This window comes from Sinohyriopsis cumingii, chromosome 13 (genome assembly GCF_028554795.1).
Source record: "Sinohyriopsis cumingii isolate HCF-2022 chromosome 13, ASM2855479v2, whole genome shotgun sequence".
Classification (NCBI taxonomy): Eukaryota; Metazoa; Mollusca; class Bivalvia; order Unionida; family Unionidae; genus Sinohyriopsis; species Sinohyriopsis cumingii.
Window position 1 is genome coordinate 54268891 of NC_142973.1, and position 26020 is coordinate 54294910.

General features: G+C 34.3%; 1 protein-coding gene across 3 annotated transcripts in view; it reads right to left on the reverse strand.

The window, feature by feature from the left end:
• Window positions 1-868: 868 nt before the first annotated feature.
• The window catches only part of LOC149785584 (battenin-like), a 67304-nt gene continuing 42152 nt past the window's right edge, over window positions 869-26020 (reverse strand). For 2 of the 3 annotated variants that reach the window (XM_089979378.1, XM_089979379.1), the window contains exons 11-15: window positions 21845-22005; window positions 20180-20299; window positions 18288-18398; window positions 11323-11485; window positions 869-4584 (exon numbers count right to left, since the gene is read on the reverse strand). In XM_089979378.1, coding sequence (XP_089835504.1) covers window positions 4523-4584; window positions 11323-11485; window positions 18288-18398; window positions 20180-20299; window positions 21845-22005 — 617 coding nt within the window. In that variant the 3' untranslated portion in view covers window positions 869-4522. The remainder of the gene's footprint in view (window positions 4585-11322; window positions 11486-18287; window positions 18399-20179; window positions 20300-21844; window positions 22006-26020) is intronic. The other variant, XM_089979381.1, reaches the window with a different exon arrangement.

Genomic DNA, 26020 nt, shown 5'->3' on the forward strand with positions numbered 1-26020 from the left:
AGGGGTAAGTGTTAAATTTACATTTCATTTGATATGCGAAGCTTATTCGGTTTGTAATGTCTTATCATGTAATAATGCATTTATTACAATGCAGATTTGAACTTTGAATTACAAGTCACTATTAGAGGTTAATGTATTAGCATATTTCTAGAGATTTTACAGAACCTATTATTATGACCAATTAGATTTTATTGTAGCTGATTGTGACTGTCACTGGGATTGTGACTGTGACTATGACTACAGCTGACTAGAGTTTACTAGAGATGTCTGAAGTTGTCTATAGTTGTTTAGAGCTGTCTGGAGCTTCCAGAGTATTTAAGGCTGCGCGCTGTCGATACATATGTATGCATGTACGTATGTCTGTGCCATGGACGTAGACATAGCAAATTCAAAAGGTGCTGTATACTGTCTGTATGTATATACGTATGACTGTACATGTGGTGGATCCATAAAGGGTGCGAGTGGCCGATAAGAGTGTGGGCCAACCCAAGGAATCATGCGATTGTACAAGGGGTCTAGAAGCATACGTTTGGATAAATTATTGTTCCAATTGCATTTTTATGTTCATAAGATTATTTTGAATCTTAGTTGTGTTCATAAGATTATTTTGAATCTTAGCTGTGTTCATAAGATTATTCTGAATCTTAGTTGTTTTCATAAGATTATTTTGAATCTTAATCGGAGTTCATATTTGAGATTATGTGAATCTCTCTTGTAGTGTAGAATACTGTTTGAAGCATATCTGCAGTCCATGAAGTTTCTTGGATCTGTACTTCATATTGATTTCATATTTTGGTTTATTTTCAATGTGTGCATGTTTGTGTAGAGTGATTTGAGTCAATCGTATGTTGAGAGCATGAGAGAATCATTGTATTTTTACATCATACATTTTTCTTTATTCATTTCATAAATTTCCATCTTTCTCACATTGTGTTTGACTCATTCATGTAGTCCAAAAACCCACTCGGTTTCTATTCTGCGACAATGTAATGATGCATGGTAACATCTTCAAAACATTGTGTAATAATGCATGATAACACCATTAAAACACTATGTAATTACACATGGTAACACTGTTAAAACACTGTGTAATGATGGATGATAACACCATTAAAACACTCCATAATGATGTATGGTACTGCTAGAATAATGTGTAATGATGTATGGTAACACCATTAAAACATTCTGTAATGATGCATTGTAACACTGCTAGAACATTGTGTAATGATGTACGGTAACACTACTAGAACTACATGAATATTGTGCAATGATGCATGGAAACACCATTTAAACAGTCTGTAATGATGCAAAGTACCACTGATAGAACATTGTCATGATGCATGGTAACACCCTTAAAATATTGTTTAATGATGCATGGTAACACTGCTAGAACTTTGTCCAATGATGCATGGTAACACGACTAGAACATTGTGCAATGATGCATGGTAACACCATTAAAACAATGTATACTGATGCATGGTAACCCTCTTAAAACAATGCATAATGATGCTTGGTTACACCATTAAAAAACTGTGTAATGATTCATGGTAACACTGATAAAACATTGTGCAATGATGCATGGTAACACCATTAACACACTGAATAAATGATGCATGGTAACACCATTAAAACATTGTGTAATGATGCATAGTAACACTGATAGAACATTGTGTAATGATGCATGGTAACACCATTAAAACAATGTGTACTGATGCATGGTAACCCTTTTAAAACAATGCATAATGATGCATGGTAACACCATTAAAACATTGTGTAATGATGCATAGTAACTCTGATAGAACATTGTGCAATGATGCATGGTAACACCATTAAAACACTGAATAATGATGCATGGTAACACTGTTAAAACATTGTGTACTGATTCATGGTAACACGTTAGAACATTGTGCAATGATGCATGGTAACACTGTTAAAACAATGTGTATTAATGCATGGTAACCCTGTTAAAACATTGTGTAATGATGCATGGTAACACCATTAAAACACTATGTAATGATGCATGGTATCACCATTAAAACATTGTGTAAATGTGCATGGTAATTGATATTTTCCCAGATTATTTGCATTGGACATTTAAAATGGACCTTAACCAATAAACAAAATGTAAAACAAAATCCAACAAATAATTTTGTAATTGTTCAATTTTTATTTTGTGCAAAATCTGATGAATAAAAAAAAGAAACTGAACAAAACTTCTTTTGATCAGTAAAACAACACTAAAAACACTTGAACATTTATGTACAAAAACAACATTAAAAGCCCTGGAATATTGATATATTAGTACCATACTATCTGTATCAATTGTCCCTTGAAAACTGCAAAAATTTCTTAAGTTTCTTCTTCATGAAGAAATGCCTGATTAGAAGAAAGTGTTTATTAACTTTTTATTTTGATATGAAATATATAACACACAGATACATATAGAAAACAATATACACAGGTACAACACACATGTACATTACCTGAGAGAAGGATTTTTGGAAATAATATAGTTTAGTCCTGTGCTGTGAGTCATGGCCAAAATTAGTCTATAATACAGATTTAGTTTAGTCTTGTGCTGTGTGTCGTGGCCAACATTAGTCTATAATACAGATTTAGTTTAGTCTTGTGCTGTGTGTCATTGCCAGATTTAGTTTAGTCTTGTGCTGCGAGTCATGGCCAACATTTGTCTATAATATAGTTTAGTCTTGTGCTGTGTGTCATGGCCAGATTTAGTTTAGTCTTGTGCTGTGTGTCATGGACAGATTTAGTTTAGTCTTGTGCTGTGAGTCATGGCCAACATTTTTAATAATGTAGTTTAGTCTTGTGCTGTGTGTCATGGACATGTTTAGTTTAGTCTTGTGCTGTGTGTCATGGCCAACATTTGTCTATAATATAGTTTAGATTTGTGCTGTGTGTCATGGCCAACATTATAATACAGATTTAGTTTAGTCTTGTGATGTGTGTCATTGCCAGTGTTAGTCTATAAACTTAACACATTAACCCCTGGGGATGATTTACGTGGCAGGAAGTAGTAGCTTACTGCCAAGATCTGTAGCATCAAGGTCATGTAAGATACACTAAAGTGGGTGGTATTATAGAAAGGTAGACAGATGTAGCTCTACAATGATACCAAAAAATCTGGATGTTCTAGCTGTACTACAAAATACACAGGGAAAAACCTAATTTTTTGGACCCAATTTTTTCCACTTTTTGGTCTCAGATCTAAGGCAGACTGGTATGAACTGCAAACAGACAGATGAACCTTTGCAAAAAATAGGATAAGATGGGCATTGGGAAGAAAGAGTGGTCTTGATATGAAAATAATGGGTCTGTTAAGCAAAAATAACCCCAAAAACTCCAACATTTACCCTTCTGTTCATGCGCGGGCCAAATAGCCAATGAAAACAATGTTTCTAACACAACTAGGTATTATGTTATTGGAAAATCACCTGGAAGTTGATTTATTAGGATTTATTCAGAAATAGCTTTCCTACTCTAATTTCTGGAGAAAAAGACAAAACCGTCCTGTGGTTAATGTGTTAAATATGCCCAAAAATATTTTTCAAACCAATCATTCAAACTGAATTTAATCATTCCATACCAGTACAGCTTGTCTGTTTTCAAATCAATCATTCAAACTGCATTCATCATGCCATACTAATACAGCTTGTCTGTTCTGAATTTATGGATGTGGTAACATATGAATGCCAGTAGTTTGGCCATTGATAATTTTATGCTGGGAATTAGGAATTAAATTGCACATTTCCATTGACAATGTTCTAATGTAAATTCATTCATTTTCATGGATTTCTCTTTTCAGTGATTTCAGAAAACATTATATTTCACCAAAACCTAATTTATGGAATGGAAAAAGGTCCTGTTTTTGCAATGCAAATATGCTTCGCAACTGATCCAAAAAGTCACTGTTTTGTAGAAACCACAAATAAAATTCATGAAAATTGGTACACCATGAAAAACAGCAAACTCACCATATGATAATTAAATGTGCAACTCCTATATATATTTAATATACTTCTTAATCTAATTACTTTTAAATACATGTATAAAGCTTTAACTGTAATATACATGTATCACAGATTGTAAGAGGCAAGAAAATTTTATGTAAATATATTAATCTTTAAATAGTTAAGAAAATTATCAAAAATAAAGCAGTCAACATTTCTTATTTATAATCACATTATTACAATTTCTAAATTTAACAAAATATTAAAGTTGGACCCCTAAATACATAATCATAATGTACTTGATTATTACACAATTTAACATTTTCTGTAACAAATAACATGCATCAACCCTATTATGCTATGTTTGTTATCATCCTTCCCAATGTAATCAACTTAGGCCTGACTATCAACATATTTGACCCGAATAATGTAGGTTGTTTAATGATGAAGTGGAAGACCACTTAAAATTATGTTAATGATTCAGCTAGATAACAAAGATGTGTCTTCTCCAGTATAGATGATGTATGCATGATGACAACCAGGCTGATCAGCCATTAATCATTACTCAGAACAGTACTGAAGAGCAAGGTTTCAAATGCTGTCCCCATGATGATGCCTATAAAAGAAAGATCATCCAAATAGTACAGAGGTATCCCATCATAACTATCTTTACTACATGTAGTATGAATTCCCTTGCTAAAAATAGTACAGAGATATCCCATCATAACTATCTTCACTACATGTAGTATGAATTCCCTTTCTAAAAATAGTACAGAGGTATCCCATCATAACTATCTTTACTACATGTAGTATGCATTCCCTTGCTAAAACTAGTTCAGAGATATCCCATCATAACTATCTTTACTACATGTAGTATGCATTCCCTTGCTAAAACTAGTACAGAGATATCCCATCATAACTATCTTTACTACATGTAGTATGAATTTCCTTGCTAAAAATAGTGCAGAGGTATCGCATCATAACTATCTGTACTACATGTAGTATGAATTCCCTTGCAAAAAATTGTATAGGTATCCCATCATAACTATCTTTACTACATGTAGTATGCATTCCCTTGCTAAAACTAGTTCAGAGATATCCCATCATAACTATCTTTACTACATGTAGTATGAATTTCCTTGCTAAAAATAGTGCAGAGGTATCGCATCATAACTATCTGTACTACATATATTATGAATTCCCCCAAAACAAATGTAACTATAGACTAATGCATAAAAAAGACAATTCACTACGATGAATGTTTGGTATGGACCATAAAGTGTGTATTAGAGTGATGGATTAGTGTATATACATGACACAAATGCAAATTTGTTATTTTTCATTACTGCATAATCTTATTGGTCAGGATTTATGTAGAATGGCTTATTTAATTTATACATTTTACTTGGCATGAGTTATTACAACTTTGTTTGTCACTAAAAAAATATCTAACAAATAAGTCATTTAAAACAATAATATATTGTTAAATGGGCTTCAGTACTAATATGGTATGGCAAATACAAATTGTTTAAGCATTAGGAGGTTAGATTTGAACAAATGTGTGACTATGTTATTTACATCATTGACTGAATGAGAGCATTTATGAAAGACACAAAACCAAGCATGTGTACATGAGACCTCAATACTCTATTAAGTACTGGGCAAAATTCATCCATCCCAGCAAGTACATGTAAATCCAAGTATAGGACAAAATGCATCCAGCCCAGCAAGTACATGTACTAGATCCAAGTATTGGACAATATACATCCATCCCAGCAAATATATGTACTAGATCCAAGTATTAGACAATATGCATCCATCCCAGAAAGTACATGTTAATCCAAGTATTGGACAAAATGAATCCATCCCAGCAGGTTCATGTAAATCCAATTATTGGACAATATGCATCAAGCCCAGCAAGTACAGGTAAATCCAAGTATTGGACATTATGCATCCATCCCAACAAGTACATGTATGAGATCCAAGTATAGGAAAATATGCATCCATCCCAGAAAGTACAGGTAAATCCAAATATTGTACAAAATGCATCCATCCCATCAAGTATATGTAAATTCAAGTAAAGAACAAACTGCATCCATCCCAGCAAGTATATGCAAATTCAAGTATAGGACAAAATGAATCCATCCCAGCAAGTACATGTAAATCCAATTATTGGACAATATGCATCAAGCCCAGCAAGTACATGTAAATCTAAGTATTGGACAATATGCATCCATCCATGCAAATAAAGGTAAATCAAAGTACTGGACACAATGCACCAACCCCAGCAAGTATATGTATATCCAAGTATTGGACAAAATGCATCTAGCCCTGCAAGTACAAGTAAATATAAGCACTGGACAACATGCATCCAACCCAACAAGTACATGTAAATTCAAGTTTAGGACAAAATGCATCCATCCCAGCAAGTACATGTACAACATCAAAGTATTCAATAATATGCATCCATCCCAGCAAGTACATGTAAATTCAAGTATAGGACAACATGCATCCATCCCAGCAAGTACATGTTAATTCAAGTATAGGACAACATGAATCATCCCAGCAAGTATATGTTAATTCAAGTATTAGACAATATGCATCCATCCCAGCAAGTACATGTAAACCCAAGTATAGCACAAAATGCATCCATCCCAGCAAGTACATGTAAATTCAAGTATTAGACAAAATGCGTCCATCCCAGCAAGTACATGTAAATCCAAGTATTGGACAATATGCATCCATCCCAGCAAGTACATGTAAATCCAAGTATTGGACAATATGCATCAAGCCCAGCAAGTACATGCAAATCCAAGTATTGGACATCATGCATCCATCCCAGCAAGTACATGTTAATCCAAGTATAGGACAACATGCATCCATCCCAGCAAGTACATGTTAATTCAAGTATTGGACAATATGCATCCATCCCAGCAAGTACATGTAAATCCAAGTATAGGACGACATGCATCCATCCCAGCAAGTACATGTTAATTCAAGTATTGGACAATATGCATCCATCCCAGCAAGTACATGTAAATCCAAGTATAGGACATCATGCATCCATCCCAGCAAGTACATGTAAATCCAAGTATAGGACAACATGCATCCATCCCAGCAAGTACATGTAAGTCCAAGTATAGGACAACATGCATCCATCCCAGCAAGTACATGTAAGTCCAAGTATAGGACGACATGCATCCATCCCAGCAAGTACATGTAAATCTAAGTATAGGACAACATGCATCCATCCCAGCAAGTACATGTAAGTCCAAGTATAGGACAACATGCATCCATCCCAGCAAGTACATGTTAATCCAAGTATAGGACAACATGCATCCATCCCAGCAAGTACATGTAAGTCCAAGTATAGGACAACATGCATCCGTCCCAGCAAGTACATGTAAATCCAAGTATAGGACAACATGCATCCATCCCAGCAAGTACATGTTAATCCAAGTATAGGACAACATGCATCCATCCCAGCAAGTACATGTTAATTCAAGTATTGGACAATATGCATCCATCCCAGCAAGTACAGGTTAATTCAAGTATAGGACACTATGCACAAATCCCAGCAAGTATATGTAAATCCAAGTATTGGACAATACACATTCATCCCAGCAAGTACATGTAAATCCAAGTATTGGACAATATGCATCCATCCATGCAAGTACAGGTTAATCCAAGTATTGGAAAAAATGCATCCATCCCAACAAGTACATGTAAATCAAAGTATAAGATAAAATGCATCCAGCCCAGCAGGTACATGTAAGTCTAAGTATTGGACACTATGCATCCATCCCAGCAACTAGATGTAAGTTCAAGTATCAGACACTACGCATCCATCCCAGCAAGTACATATAAGTCAAAGTATTGGACACTACGCATCCATCCCAGGAAGTACATGTAAGTCCACATATTGGACAAAATGTATCCATCCCAGCAAGTACATGTAAATCAAAGTATAAGACAAAATGCATCCAGCCCAGCAAGTACATGTAAATCCAAGAATAGGACACTATGCATCCAGCCCAGGAAGTACACAAGTCTAAGAATTGGATACTATGCATTCATCCCAGCAAGTACATGTAAGTCCAAGTATTGGACACTATGCATCCATCCCAGCAAGTACATGTACGTCAAAGTATTGGACACTATGCATCCATCCCAGTAAGTACATGTAAGTCCATGCAGAATTCTCCATTTATGAGCCACAATGTTCTTGTCTCAATCACCTGTCATGCACATATCATACAGGTCATATAGGCATTCAGTAATAACTATTTCAGTAATCAGTATAATTTTTTATATAGTTTGGCTACATATGACTTTAAATGATGATTATTCACTTTATTTCAATCTTCATACATCAATATTCCTTGGAAAGTCATTATATACATCTATATTACTTGGAAGGTTGTTATATACATCCATATTGTTTGGAAAGTCATTATATACATCCATATTCCTTGGAAGGTCATTATATACATCCATATTCCTTGGAAGGTCATTATATACATCCATATTCCTTGGAAGGTCATTATATACATCAATATTCTTTGGAAAGTCATTATATACATCCGTATTCCTTGGAAGGTCATTATATACATCCGTATTCCTTGGAAGGTCATTATATACATCTATATTACTTGGAAGGTCATTATACACATCCATATTCCTTGGAAGGTCATTATATACATCCACATTCCTTGGAAGGTCATTATATACATCCATATTCCTTGGAAGGTCATTATATACATCCGTATTCCTTGGAAGGTCATTATATACATCCACATTCCTTGGAAGGTCATTATATACATCCATATTCCTTGGAAGGTCATTATATACATCCACATTCCTTGGAAGGTCATTATATACATCCATATTCCTTGGAAGGTCATTATACACATCCATATTGTTTGGAAGTTCATTATATACATCCATATTCCTTGGAAGGTCATTATATACATCAATATTCTTTGGAAAGTCATTATATACATCCGTATTTAATGGAAGGTCATTATATACATCCGTATTCCTTGGAAGGTCATTATATTCATCTATATTACTTGGAAGGTCATTATACACATCCATATTCCTTGGAAGGTCATTATATACATCCACATTCCTTGGAAGGTCATTATATACATCCATATTCCTTGGAAGGTCATTATATACATCCGTATTCCTTGGAAGGTCATTATATACATCTATATTCCTTGGAAGATCATTATATACATCCATATTGTTTGGAAAGTCATTATATACATCTACATTCCTTGGAAGGTCATTATATACATCCATATTCTTTGGGAAGTCATTATATACATCTACATTCCTTGGAAGGTCATTATATACATCCATATTCTTTGGAAGGTCATTATATACATCCATATTCTTTGGAAGGTCATTATATACATCCATATTCCTTGGAAGGTCATTATATACATCAATATTCTTTGGAAAGTCATTATATACATCCATGTTCCTTGGAAGGTCATTATATACATCCATATTCCTTGGAAGGTCATTATATACATCCATATTCCTTGGAAGGTCATTATATACATCCATATTCCTTGGAAGGTTATTATATTCATCTATATTACTTGGAAGGTCATTATATACATCCACATTCCTTGGAAGGTCATTATATACATCCACATTCCTTGGAAGGTTATTATATACATCCATATTCCTTGGAAGGTCATTATATACATCCATATTCCTTGGAAGGTCATTATATACATCTTCTGAGAAATACACACGGCAAACTCAATGCTAAAGTACATGTAAAGTTTTAGAAGAGGTGAACCTAATGGTGTGATCAAGTACAGATCAGACATAATGTTGCATACTGTATGGCCACAGTGAAATGTTGAAAAAATTAGTACTACACTGTTACTTGTTAGGAATTTACCTGCTATCTTCTTTTTATAAGACCATGTTTAGTACCCGGCAATCACAAGCCCATAGTAATCAACAAATTTTGCTGACTGGAAGGTTTTGATGCAGAGGATTCAAAAATTAAGACTGAACAGACTTTAGTTAAACTATATCAGTATTACATTTAACTACAACAATTAATTTAATTTAACTGAAAGGTGAGTAAATGCATCTACATGATCACACAATTAAAATGGATTTATTGGTACAGCTAAAAGTATGTGAAATGTTTCATTAATTGGAAATGAAATGCATACAATAGAATTTAATCGAACCAGTATAAAAGTTTTGAAGAAACCAAAATAACCACTAAATCATTGAAAACAGGTAATCTGACTTGAAATATCATTAGATTCAGTTGTTACCTCATAGACGTTAGTGTTACAAGCACTGACCTCCCACATTATATTCAAATGTAAGCCAGGTCCAACTACCAAAACCCAGAACTGCAATCACATAACACACTGGCAGATAAGACTCTATGTTGTTTTTGTTTTACTGATTACTCCAGCAATCTGCATGGAACTACGTTTGATGGACCAGTGCTATATGTGATGCAGATACTGCTCTATGCTTTTCTGCAGTGGGACCTGACCTATAACATTAAAAACACTGATATTGGTAACTTGAACAGGGAAATGAAAATTAAATGAAGAATGAATGCAATGTTATTAGTGCTTTGCAAAGAAATGTAGGGCAAATGCAAAGAAATGGAGGGCAAATGTAAAGAAATGGCGGGCAAATGCAAAATGCAGAACTAGAAGCAATGAAATATAAATTCAAGCAGAACAAACCATCAATACTTTTGAAAATATTTGTTTTTCGAGCTGCCACTGAAGTTTTAAATTTTATTTTTGTAAAAGCATGGATACCAGCTGCACAAATATTCTATAAGATTCATATTATAAATGATTGACTGCATTACTAAATATTAATCGATTTTGTTGTGGCTAAAAGTCTCCAATTTATAGACTAAACAATGAAACTTGAGTGAAAACAATAGGACCCTCATCAAAAAACCATTAATTCAGGCATCATCTAAGATGTCAAGATTTGCAAATCCGTAAAAAAAAATTACTTAAGAAAATAATGAATTCATGGTATTTGGGGTTTATATGTATTTGTCTAAATCAAATTATTAATTGTTGAAACCTACTATTGAGTTTGCAATGCTAAAGGTAGTAGTATGATGGTTACCAAATTTAGAGCAACACAGAAAATACTTACCTACAGTTATGAAAATGGCAGCCATGTTAATTAACAAGGTAGTAGTAAGATGGTCACCAAAGTTAGAGCAACACAGAAAATACCTACAGTTATGAAAATGGCAACCATAATCATTAACAAGGTAGTAAGTAGAATGATGGTCACCAAACGTAGAGCAACCAACACAGAAATTACTTACCTACAGTTATGAAAATGGCAGCCATGTTAATTAACAATTCCCTATCTTCTTCATACTTCCTGTCATTGAGTAAAAGATAGAAGATGTTGACATAGGAAGCACCTCCCAAAAGGCCAACAAATATCATTAACGCTGGCAATGCAGCTGTTGGTAAAAATTTCCACTGAAATGAGAAACAAACAAACATTAGAGATGGAATTTTTTCCAAAACTCTACACTTTATTTTTTAAATTTTAAACTCAAATGCCAACCCCTACAGGTCTGTATCCATTATTTGAAAATTTTAACTGTCACCCACTTATCTTCAGAAACATCGGACCAAATACAGTCAACTTCTCTCAGTCAGTGTAGACAGCATTCAGGTTACAAGAAGACTCAGACTTCAGCCAGTAGACAGCATTCAGGTTACAAGGAAACTCAAACTTCTGTCAGTAGACAGCATTCAGGTTACAAGGAGACTCAAACTTCAGTCAGTAGACAGCATTCAGGTTACAAGGAAACTCAGACTTCAGCCAGTAGACAGCATTCAGGTTACAAGGAGACACAGACTTCAGACTGTAGGCAGCATTCAGGTTACAAGGAGACTCTGACTTCAGTCAGTCAACAGCATTCAAGTTACAAGGAGACTCAAACTTAGTCAGTGTAGACAGCATTCAGATTACAAGGAGACTCAGACTTCAGCCAGTAGACAGCATTCAAGTTACAAGGAGACTCCGACTTCAGTCAGTCAACAGCATTCAAGTCACAAGGAGACTCAAACTCAGTCAGTAGACAGCATTCAGGTTACAAGGAGACTCAAACTACAGTCAGTAGACAGCATTCAGGTTACAAGGAGACACAGACTTCAGACAGTAGGCAGCATTCAGGTTACAAGGAGATTTGCACACTAGTACATAAGGTAGTTTACAGTTAGGTCCAACTTGCACACTAGTATGGTAGTTTGCAGTTAGGTCCAACTTGTGCACTAGTACATATGGCAGTTTGCAGTTAGGTCCAACTTGCACACTAGTATATATGGTAGTTTGCTGTTAGCTCCAACTTGCACACTAGTATATATGGTAGTTTGCAGTTAGGTCCAACTTGTGCACTAGTACATATGGCAGTTTGCAGTTAGGTCCAACTTGCACACTAGTATATATGGTAGTTTGCAGTTAGGTCCAACTTGTGCACTAGTACATATGGCAGTTTGCAGTTAGGTCCAACTTGCACACTAGTATATATGGTAGTTTGCAGTTAGCTCCAACTTGCACACTAGTATATATGGTAGTTTGCAGTTAGGTCCAACTTGCACACTAGTATGGTAGTTTGCAGTTAGGTCCAACTTGTGCACTAGTACATATGGCAGTTTGCAGTTAGGTCCAACTTGCACACTAGTATATATGGTAGTTTGCAGTTAGGTCCAACTTGCACACTAGTATATATGGTAGTTTGCAGTTAGCTCCAACTTGCACACTAGTATATATGGTAGTTTGCAGTTAGCTCCAACTTGCACACTAGTATATATGGTAGTTTGCAGTTAGCTCCAACTTGCACACTAGTATATATGGTAGTTTGCAGTTAGCTCCAACTTGCACACTAGTATATATGGTAGTTTGCAGTTAGGTCCAACTTGCACACTAGTATGGTAGTTTGCAGTTAGGTCCAACTTGCACACTAGTATATATGGTAGTTTGCTGTTAGCTCCAACTTGCACACTAGCATATATGGTAGTTTGTAGTTAGGTCCAACTTGCACACTAGTATATATGGTAGTTTGCTGTTAGCTCCAACTTGCACACTAGCATATATGGTAGTTTGTAGTTAGGTCCAACTTGCACACTAGTATATATAGTAGTTTGCTGTTAGGTCCAACCTGCACACTAGCATATATGGTAGTTGTGTCCCCACCTGAAATAAATTTAACTAAATGCCTCAATCGTAAGACCTCAGAAAACATGTACATAACTCAGTGATGTAAGTGGCCTCCTCTCTAAAGGATGTTCCACCCAAGTCTAGGAAAATGTTGACAGGTTTGGGGTATTTTTGTGGGGTTTAATGCCATTGTTCAGAATATCATAAACTATAAATAGCAGTCAGTATATCTGGTGAAGGAAAAGCTCGAGAAGATCCCAGCAAGAACCATTGACACATGGGAAGCTACTGGCAAGTTTCTGCACATACCCACACTGGTCAAGCTGAGACTCAAACTGATGCAGACAGAGGTGAGATGTGTAAGTGATCTATATGTGAGCACCTTAGACCACTCAGCCACCCAAGGCTGCCATGCTGACAAGGACAGTGTAGAGATATTTGATTATTGTGCAATAAACAAACATAAAAAAATGATTGTTATATGAGCCATATTAACACATTTACATCTTTTTTAGAAATCATTGTTAAAACACGATGCAAATAATAACATAGTGTAAAGACAACTTTTGATTTCTTTTGGAATGAAGTAAGTAGTCCAATCCATTTAAATAAACTTATTTCTAAAGATTTAATTTAATTCAAAATCTGTGTACATATGAATGCAAGCATTTTGTCTTTGCAGTATGTTCTACCTGTCCAAAAAAAGCAGAATAGAAACTTGCAAACATAATGTGCATTTGGCCAGTAAACTATTAACTTCTATTATCCTGTAAATCACAAAATGCAACCTATATCTTAATTATGTTAGCAAAGTAGTAAAAGAGAGAATAGGAAATTATTTTGAATGCTTGTCTAATGACCCTATTGAGAACCACATATTGTATCTACTGTAGGCATGTGCAACTCGCTCTGGGTCATGGGCTCGATAAGTGATTTTGAAAGTCTAATCGATGGGCCAGATTTGGTCTGCATGCCATAGGTTGCAACCAAGTCATGATCCAGAATGGGCCTTTAGGCCATAGATTGCACATGCCTGATCGTTAAGGACTGTAATGGTAAGTCTGAATACTATATATACTCAATAATAAGTAAACTCGACTTGAGGTCACCCTCCCACCCACTCCCACTTTTTCAGTGGCTATAAAAAGCAAATGTGGGTGGCATGTTATCAGTGAGTTACACATTTTGAACAAACAAACCTAACTGAATAGATATAGAGATAGATTAATAAGAAATGAAAAAGACAAAACCAGTATAAAATAATTGTATATTATTGTGTGGAATATGTTGTAAATAAACTGACAACTAACATTTTGTCCATCTGTACATGAAATAAAATCCAATAATGCTTCACATTTTAAATCCATTCATATGATAAATCCATCATTTCAATTGTACATCACATACCCCTACAAAAATAGTAGCTCAGAACAATCGATTCACAGTTTACCGCAATATGTTAGATCAACACATCTTAAAAATAAACAACTAAAGTCCACATTTTGTGATTCACAGTAACCTATACATGACATCTGGTAAAAAGACCAAGATTTTATCCACATTTACAAAGTTCAGAAAACCCCATGATCACAGTCAATGTAAATCACTGTTGTATGTCATCAAAAAGATTGTCAACCTAATGAAAAATTGAATGCTGTCTGTACAAGCCTAGGGATTATCAGGCCACGTGCAATAGCAGAAAATGTGGGAAACATCAATTAGGAATTAAATCTAGCTTATGGAAAAGAAAAATACAAATTCAAAACTTGTATCACTTCAAATTCAGTGTTTATACAGCAAAACACAAATATTAATACAAATACAGGAATATTCAGAGTTGCACGAAAATGGAATCAATATACTTGCTATCAAACACCCTTGTTGAACAACACTGATAGACACTTCACTCTGTAGTGGGTAATATTTAATTTACCCGTAACATTTTAAAATTAGTGACATCCAAATAACTGTGGATACAAGTCTTGTGTGTTGATTACTGTCATGAAACAGATAAAAAGCATACCATATATGCATTTCTGAATGGGAATAGTGCTTAGCCAATGTACATACTATCTGTTTCCTATCAATTAACCCATCTCTACTTAGCCAGTGTACATACTATCTGTTCCCTAACAATTAACCCATGTATGCTTAGTCAGTGTATATACTATCTGTTCCCTAACAATTAACCCATTTCTACTTAGCCAATGTACATACTATCTGTTCCCTAACAATTAACCCATCTCTACTTAGCTAGTGTACATACTATCTGTTCCCTAACAATTAACCCATGTATGCTTAGTCAGTGTATATAATATCTGTTCCCTAACAATTAAACCATTTCTACTTAGGCAGTGTACATACTATCTGTTCCCTAACAATTAACCCATCTCTACTTAGCCAGTGTACATACTATCTGTTCCCTAACAATTAACCCACCTCTGCTTAGCTAGTGTACATACTATCTGTTCCCTAACAATTAACCCATGTATGCTTAGTCAGTGTATATAATATCTGTTCCCTAACAATTAACCTATCTCTACTTAGCTAGTGTACATACCATCTGTTCCCTAACAATTAACCCATGTATGCTTAGTCAGTGTATATAATATCTGTTCCCTAACAATTAAACCATTTCTACTTAGGCAGTATACATACTATCTGTTCCCTAACAATTAACCCATCTTTACTTAGCCAATGTACATACTATCTGTTCCCTAACCATTAACCCACCTCTGCTTAGCTAGTGTACATACTATCTGTTCCCTAACAATTAACCCATGTATGCTTAGTCAGTGTATATACTATCTGTTCCCTAACAATTAACCCATCTTTACTTAGCCAATGTACATACTATCTGTTCCCTAACAATTAACCCATGTATGCTTAGCCAATGTACATACTATATGTTCCCTAACCATTAACCCACCTCTGCTTAGCTAGTGTACATACTATCTGTTCCCTAACAATTAACCCATGTATGCTTAGTCAGTGTATATACTATCTGTTCCCTAACAATTAACCCATTTCTACTTAGCCAATGTACATACTATCTGTTTCCTATCAATTAACCCATCTCTGCTTAGCCAATTTACATACTATCTGTTCCCTAACAATTAACCCATCTCTGCTTAGCCATTGTACATACTATATGTTCCCTAACCATTAACCCACCTCTGCTTAGCTAGTGTACATACTATCTGTTCCCTAACAATTAACCCATGTATGCTTAGTCAGTGTATATAATATCTGTTCCCTAACAATTAAACCATTTCTACTTAGGCAGTATACATACTATCTGTTCCCTAACAATTAACCCATCTTTACTTAGCCAATGTACATACTATCTATTCACTAACAATTAACCCATCTCTACTTAGCCATTTAGGACCAATTCAACATCATAAAAGGTCTTTCAGTGAACACCATATTGATATGACCACCCATTTAGGTGAAGTAGTGTTGAGTTTTTCATGTATGACCACCCATTTAGGTGAAGTAGTGATGAGTTTTTCATGATGGCCACTGTGGCAGCCATATTTGACTTTGGATTGGAATCATTTCCATTTAAGATCAACAAGACAATCCTCCAGTTAGTTTCGAGGAGTAGTGATAATAAACTTGTGGCAACAGATGGATGGACTGATGATAGAAGGATGTAAGACCATTCTATAAACACTTACAGTCTATGACCAGTAGGTCTATAAAACTGAAATACTGCTTAGGGTTTTTCTTAATCATACAAACTATATTTTTTTAAACTTTGTCAATATCTAGGTTAACAAATGTGTATTAAATTTAAATTGCTGCAGTAGCCTTAAAACCTAACCAGGCCATACACAGGAGCATGCTTACAGCATTAATCTTCCTCAAACAGATTTTGCATAATCATGCTGATAAAAAAAAAATTATTGTCAAAACAAAATTCCCAAAAGATATAAAAATGTGGAAAAAGTTTGAATAAACTGCTGTAATAGCCTCAAAATTGAATCAGGTCATCTGCATGCACATTCAGATATGCCAGCCATACATCATTAGTCTATCTTGAGTGGCTTTTCTCTGATACTGTGATAAAGTTTTGCAGGATGGACAGATGTACATATGGATGGACAGACGTACATCTGGATGGACCAATGCATTGAATGAATGGATGGACAGATGTACATCTGGATGGACTGATGCAATGGATGAATGGATGGACAGACGTACATCTGGATGGACCGATGCATTGGATGAATGGATGGACAGACATACATCTGGATAGACCGATGCATTGGATGAATGGATGGACAGACGTACATCTGGATGGACCGATGCATTGGATGAATGGATGGACAGACATACATCTGGATAGACCGATGCATTGGATGAATGGATGGACAGACATACATCTGGATGGACCGATGCATTGGATGAATGGATGGACCAATGCATTGGATGAATCAATGGACAGACGTACATCTGGATAGACCGATGAATTGGATGAATGGATGGACAGACGTACATCTGGATGGACCGATGCATTGGATAAATGGATGGACAGACGTACATATGGATGGACCAATGCACTGGATGAATGGATGGACAGATGTACATATGGATGGACAGATGTACATAGGGATGGACCGATGCATTGGATGAATGGATGGACAGATGTACATATGGATGGATAGATGTACATAGGGATGGACAGATGCATTGGATGAATGGATGGACAGATGTACATATGGATGGACAGATGTACATAGGGACGGACAGACACATTGGATGAATGGATGGACAGATGTACATATGGATGGACAGATGGATGCATGAATAGGACCCAGTCATGACAAATGTACTGCAAGCAGTGGTGGCATAACAATTTGTTTGCTCTTTAAGTAAGGAAAATATGAAGGTGTTCACAAAAAACATACACAAAATCAAAAAGACAATCCATCACTTGTATTTTAAACTGAAATAAGGAACTGTAAAATCTACTGTACTTACCAAATGTGTATCCTTCCCAATTCATTGCAAACAAAAAAAGTATTCACTTTTACTCGCATGAACATCCATAACCCAAAGTACCATGTTGAAGAACTGTATGACAGCTAGGATTTCTATTTTACTCACGTGAACATCCATAACCCAAAGTACCATGTTGAAGAACTGTAAGACAGTCAGGATTTCTATTTTACTGATCTGATAAAGCTGAACTGAAGATCTAGACACAAACACTCCAGCCTGTGAGAAAATAAAAAGTCACATTCATTTAATACTACAACTTGTGAAAAAATAAATACAGTCACATTCGCTTAATACTCCACCTATGGAAGAGATCTATATTGCCTTAATTTATGCTTCATTTTCTCTTAAAAACCATTCTATGCAATCTGTTTTCTTTCTCAACTCACCCAGCAAATAATCTGATTGATTAACAAAATGTCATTAGAAACAATTCACTGTCATTTCTCACATGGTTTTTATTATTTATTTCTTGTAATCCAATAAAACATACATTTTGTAAATTAAATTTTCTCAACATACCCAAAAATCAAACTGAAAAAACAAACTGGCAACTCATTTTTTGTGCCAGTCTGCTGTAAAATTAATTAGCTTCAGACCAGCAGCCTGGCAGCAATTTCACACAATGCATCAAACCAATCAAAAAATATTCAATTAACCAAATATTCCACTGAGCCAATACTGGCAATATAACTGAAAAGATTTCTTATTGTATTATAAGTATTTAAATACATAAATGATGGCATGTATGTAACTGTGTATCTTTCAACAGACTACACATGATGGCATGTATGTAACTGTGTATCTTTCAGCAGACTACACATGATAGCATGTATGTAACTGTGTATCTTTCAACAGACTACACATGATAGCATGTCTGTAACTGTGTATCTTTCAACAGACTACACATGATAGCATGTCTGTAACTGTGTATCTTTCAACAGACTACACATGATGGCATGTATGTAACTGTGTATCTTTCAACAGAATACACATGATAGCATGTATGTGACTGTGTATCTTTCAACAGACTACACATGATAGCATGTATGTAACTGTGTATCTTTCAACAGACTACACATGATAGCATGTATGTAACTGTGTATTTTTCAACAGACTACACATGATAGCATGTATGCGACTATGTATCTTTCAACAGACTACACATGATGGCATGTATGTAACTGTGTATTTTTCAACAGACTACACGTTCAGAAATCAGTGTACAACATCAACTGGCCCTTCTCTGCCTTATCAATTAGGGAGGATCTTGAAATTCTTACCTATATGTGTAATAAATCATGTTTTGGACAAGATTTAGTTGTCCTATACAACATGTACAAGATGAAGTTCCTGAGTGGCAAGTATGCAAAAATTCAATACATACAACTCACATTATACATTGTAACAAGGAAAATGCACCAAAATTTAAACTATAACAATTTTTGGCATGGCTAGTAGTTTTATTTCCACCATGAATATGAAAAAGTCCACCTCTTGTCCAACCCTTATCTGCATGATTCAGATTTGGAAGTACCTATCACTCATAAGTGTGTGCATGTGTGTGTTTGTATGTTTATATATATATATATCAGTAAATAGGTCCATGTGCCGGTTCGAATACAAAAATAAATTTGTTTCAGACCAAGATGCTTTCTTAACAGCAACCATGATGATGTGAAAATGCTTGAAAGAATATGAGATGAACATAACTGATATCTTGTTGAAATTACAAATATTTACCATCAGACCTGTGTTTGAATCTTCACAGAGTACAAATTTGAAATTCTAAAACCTGTATGATAGTATTATTTGTATCAAATATTAATTCTGCCCAGTATTATCAGGCATTCTTCTCCCATAGAAACAAGTGACAAGTGATAGCACTTTCCATTCTCTTTAATATATATATATATATATATATATATATATATATATATATATATATATATATATATATATATATATATATATATATATATATATGGTATACAGTTTACCTGATAACAGAGGGCAATACCAGCAAACAGCTCTGGACAGCTTGCATTATACTCAGCAGGAGGCCGAACCTTAGCAGCACAACCCTGGGCTACATACTCAAACATGTATACAGCTGCCAGCTGGATATAAAATATGAATTAAATTTTACAAATCAATTTCATCACTGATATTATATTTCATTATTCCATCTAATATTACCAATATTTCACATTAATATCTAGTGTTATGCCTTGACTGTAAACTTCTTATAGCATGACAAGTGGCAATAATGTATAATTTTACCAACATAAATGCAATCAAATTTTTAAAAAAATATCCATTCAAATAAATTCAATTCTTACTAGAGTTTGCAAAAATTGAAAATTAGTTTAATTTCAAAGAAAATGAGCAGCGCAGTAAGTTTCTCTATTCATGCCTTCAACATAGCATGCAACATAAAACAGAATTTTCTTAATGGAATATCAAATCTTTCAGAATCTTTAATTTATGAGCAGACTTTGTCTAGAAATCTAGTCTAAATGCAGATAAAATTATATTATAAAATACATCAACCGTGTGGCTAAACCATCATGGAAAATAATGTACATTTTCTGATTCAGATTTTAAAATATTAAATGTCAATATGCTGCAATGCCTAATTTTTCATCAATTATGAAGCAATGTGTATTACCAGCAAAAGGAAAACAAATAATTACCATGTTATGTAGTAATGTGTATTACCAGCAAGAGGAAAACAAATAATTATCATGTTATGTAGTAATGTCTATTACCAGCAAGAGGAAAACAAATAATTATCATGTTATGTAGCAATGTGTATTACCAGCAAGAGGAAAACAAATAATTATCATGTTATGTAGTAATGTGTATTACCAGCAAGAGGAAAACAAATAATTATCATGTTATGTAGTAATGTGTATTACCAGCAAGAGGAAAACAAATAATTATCATGTTATGTAGTAATGTCTATTACCAGCAAGAGGAAAACAAATAATTATCATGTTATGTAGTAATGTCTATTACCAGCAAGAGGAAAACAAATAATTATCATGTTATGTAGCAATGTGTATTACCAGCAAGAGGAAAACAAATAATTATCATGTTATGTAGTAATGTGTATCACCAGCAAGAGGAAAACAAACTGTCATTTTTATGTAGTAATGTGTATTACCAACAAAAGGACAAATCAATTATTATCATTTTTATAGATAAATAAATACATCCGTCATTTTTGGCTTAATGGAATACAACCTATCTGAAGAAAAAATTGTATATTAGATCATTTGAATACTATGTATCAGAGGAAGAAGATTATTTTTAATAGATTAATGGATTACAAATTAATTAGAAAACAAATAATTATCCTTTTTATAAATAAACATAACACACAAATTTGGAGACCAAACAATAATTATCATTTATTATCATTTACATAATTTATTAGATTCAAAGAATACTACAAATTGGAGAATAAAAATAATCATAAATTGTATAGATTAATAAAATACCACAAACTTAAGGACAGAATATAATTATCATTTATGTACATTAACAGAATACCACAATTTAGACAACCCTTTTTATGGAATAATGGTATATTACCAATTATAGGTTTGAAAAATTACAAACAATGCATACAAAGTTTGTGTAGGCACTAAAAGACTTACATTAAAAGATATCCACGCTATTCTTTTGTAGCCTGTCCACACTTTCTGCAGAGTAATTCTTGAATCCTGTGTGACTGCTGGTTTCTCTTCAATTTCTAAAATAGGATCTAAAAATGTGTCCAGAGGCCAAGAATGCCCTCCCTCATCAATACTGATGAAACCTTAAAATCATTTAAGAAACAAGGTCAAAAGTTCCAAGTAAAACAGGGTTAAATTTTCATAGAAAAGCTGATTCACCTTGGCAGTTTCAATTAGGTTTTCTATCATTATGTCAATGCCAAATTTTGTTCTAATCAGTGAAAACTTTCAAAACATTATTGAGGAGAAATAAACTTTGTAATGCAGGATCAAACTTCTTGAACTGATAAAACACAGCTCCTCTGCACAAAAATGCTAACCTTCATAACAACAAAAACCGAGACAAACTTAAAAGCAACATTTACTGTCAAAAGACCAAATAGCTCATCTTTATACCAGTGACAACCAATAACACCTGACCAACACAAACAGGTACTCATTTATTATAAAAAGTAAAAATGAGACATCAAATGACAGAATTTCTCATTTTTACACCTATGCCAATGAACAACACATGACAAACACCAAAAGGTCCAAACTTATTAAACAATATGAGGCATCAAAGACAATACACCTTATCTATACACCTATGCCAACCATTAACACCTGACCAACAAAAAAATATTCCTAATGAAATCCCACCATGCTATGCAATGTACTATTTCACTTCTCTTCTCATAGTAAATATTTGGCTTGATAGCATAACTTGTATTCTGGGGCACACTTAACTTGGCAGTCTGTACTGTAATTTCAATAAATACTAAGTAGGTAAATGGGGTTAGGGTTATTAGGGTTTGTATTGTAATTTCAATAGATACTAAAAGTAGGTAAATGGGGTAAGGGTTAGGGTTATTAGGGTTTGTATTGTAATTTCATTACTAAAAGTAGGAAAATGGGGTTAGGGTTATTAGGGTTTGTGTTGTAATTTCAATAAATACTAAAAGGAGGGAAATGGGGTTAGGGTTAGGGTTATTAGGGTCTGTATTGTAATTTCAATAAATACTAAAAGTAGGTAAATGGAGTTAGGGTTAGGGTTATTAGGGTCTGTATTGTAATTTCAATAAATACTAAAAGTAGGTAAATGGAGTTAGGGTTAGGGTTATTAGGGTTTGTATTGTAATTTCAATAAATACTAAAAGTAGGTAAATGGGGTTAGGGTTAGGGTTATTAGGGTTTGTATTGTAATTTCAATAAATACTAAAAGTAGGCAAATGGGGTAACAATACTCTCTAACAGGGGATTTACAGTTACCGATATTCATGATCAATAAATAGATGTATATGTTTTCTAGAAAAGCTAAAAAAGCACAAGACTAATTTCAAAGAAATAAGTTTAGAAAAGACAATGAAGCACTAAATATAAGATACAATGACCTTTTTGAAATTATATATATATATATGTGTATATATATATATATATATATATATATATATATATATATATATATATATATATATATATATATATATATATATTTTGATCAGACTATCCAAAGATACATAACACAACAAATAACATTACTAGAGAAACTGAAATAAATGCTGAACTCAATCAAAGTCACTGATGCATAAAATGTAGGTCACAGTCTTAATTTTGATTTCATGATGTAGTACGTAACACAATGGATCCATAAATGAAGTCACATGGCTGTAGACTCAAGGCTATATGACACATGTGACAAATGCAAAAGGTAAGAGTTACTGAATTATGAAATATAGGTTACAATGACCTACTTTGGATATGTTGGTTTAGTTCTCTCCATATTGGATCCACATGCTAAAATATAAAACCCTAAAAGCATGAAAGTGAAACTGACAAAACTTAACTGGAATAAAGAAATGGAAAAAGAACCAAATATAATGGCCAGACAGATTCTAGATATAAAGTAAGACAGAACCTAGGTACAATGGACAGAGAGAATCTAGATATAGTGGACAAAACAGAACCTTGGTATCATGAATAGACAGAACCTAGCTAAAATGGATATACAGAACCTATGTATAATGGATAAACAAAACCTAGATGCAATGGACAGACATAACCTAAGTACTGTATAATGGACAGACAGACTCTAGGTACAGTGGACATAAAGAACCTAGATATGTGGACAAAACAGAACCTAGGTATAATGGATAACAAAACCTACATGTAATGGACAGACAAAACCCAAGTATAATGGACAGACAGACTCTAGATACACTGGACATACAGAACCTAGATATGGACAAAAAGAATGTAGGTAGAATAGACAGAACCTAGACATAATGGACATACAGAGACTGATGGTGAGACTGATCAGGTCAACACTAGGTACCACTTTCTCATTTACAGACCTTTCTGACACTTCAATCAGCATTGTTTTCACTTATATATCTAATAACCTATGGTCAATGACAGACTATCAGTTTAGGCCTGGTATGAGTAGTTGCATCATGCTATATAATGTGGGTCAACATGTGTAAAGTGATCCTACAACCTGGACTAAAATACAGGAAGTATATAGTGAAAGTGTATGCATTGTGTGAGTACTTGTATCATGTTACATATTGCAGGTCAACATGTGTAAAGTGATCCTACAACCTGGACTAAAATACAGGAAGTATATAGTGAAAGTGTATGCATTGTGTGAGTACTTGTATCATGTTACATATTGCAGGTCAACATGTGGAAAGTGCTTCTACAACCTGGACTAAAATACAGGAAGTATATAGTGAAAGTGTATGCATTGTGTGAGTACTTGTATCATGTTACATATTGCAGGTCAACGTGTGGAAAGTGCTTCTACAACCTGGACTAAAATACAGGAAGTATATAGTGAAAGTGTATGCATTGTGTGAGTACTTGTATCATGTTACATATTGCAGGTCAATGTGTGGAAAGTGCTCCTACAACCTGGACTAAAATACAGGAAGTATATAGTGAAAGTGTATGCATTGTGTGAGTACTTGTATCATGTTACATATTGCAGGTCAATGTGTGGAAAGTGCTCCTACAACCTGGACTAAAATACAGTAAGCATATAGTGAAAGTGTATGCATTGTGTGAGTACTTGTATCATGTTACATATTGCAGGTCAACATGTGGAAAGTGCTTCTACAACCTGGACTAAAATACAGGAAGTATATAGTGAAAGTGTATGCATTGTGTGAGTACTTGTATCATGTTACATATTGCAGGTCAACGTGTGGAAAGTGCTTCTACAACCTGGACTAAAATACAGTAAGTATATAGTGAAAGTGTATGCATTGTGTGAGTACTTGTATCATGTTACATATTGCAGGTCAACGTGTGGAAAGTGCTCCTACAACCTGGACTAAAATACAGTAAGCATATAGTGAAAGTGTATGCATTGTGTGAGTACTTGTATCATGTTACATATTGCAGGTCAACGTGTGGAAAGTGCTTCTACAACCTGGACTAAAATACAGTAAGTATATAGTGACAGTGTATGCATTGTGTGAGTACTTGTATCATGTTACATATTGCAGGTCAACGTGTGGAAAGTGCTCCTACAACCTGGACTAAAATACAGGAAGTATATAGTGAAAGTGTATGCATTGTGTGAGTACTTGTATCATGTTACATATTGCAGGTCAACGTGTGGAAAGTGCTCCTACAACCTGGACTAAAATACAGGAAGTATATAGTGAAAGTGTATGCATTGTGTGAGTACTTGTATCATGTTACATATTGCAGGTCAACATGTGGAAAGTGTTCCTACAACCTGGACTAAAATACAGGAAGTATATAGTGAAAGTGTATGCATTGTGTGAGTACTTGTATCATGTTACATATTGCAGGTCAACGTGTGGAAAGTGCTCCTACAACCTGGACTAAAATACAGGAAGTATATAGTGAAAGTGTATGCATTGTGTGAGCACTTGTATCATGTTACATATTGCAGGTCAATGTGTGGAAAGTGCTCCTACAACCTGGATTAAAATACAGGAAGTATATAGTGAAAGTGTATGCATTGTGCGAGTACTTGTATCATGTTACATATTGCAGGTCAATGTGTGGAAAGTGTTCCTACAACCTGGACTAAAATACAGTAAGCATATAGTGAAAGTGTATGCATTGTGTGAGTACTTGTATCAT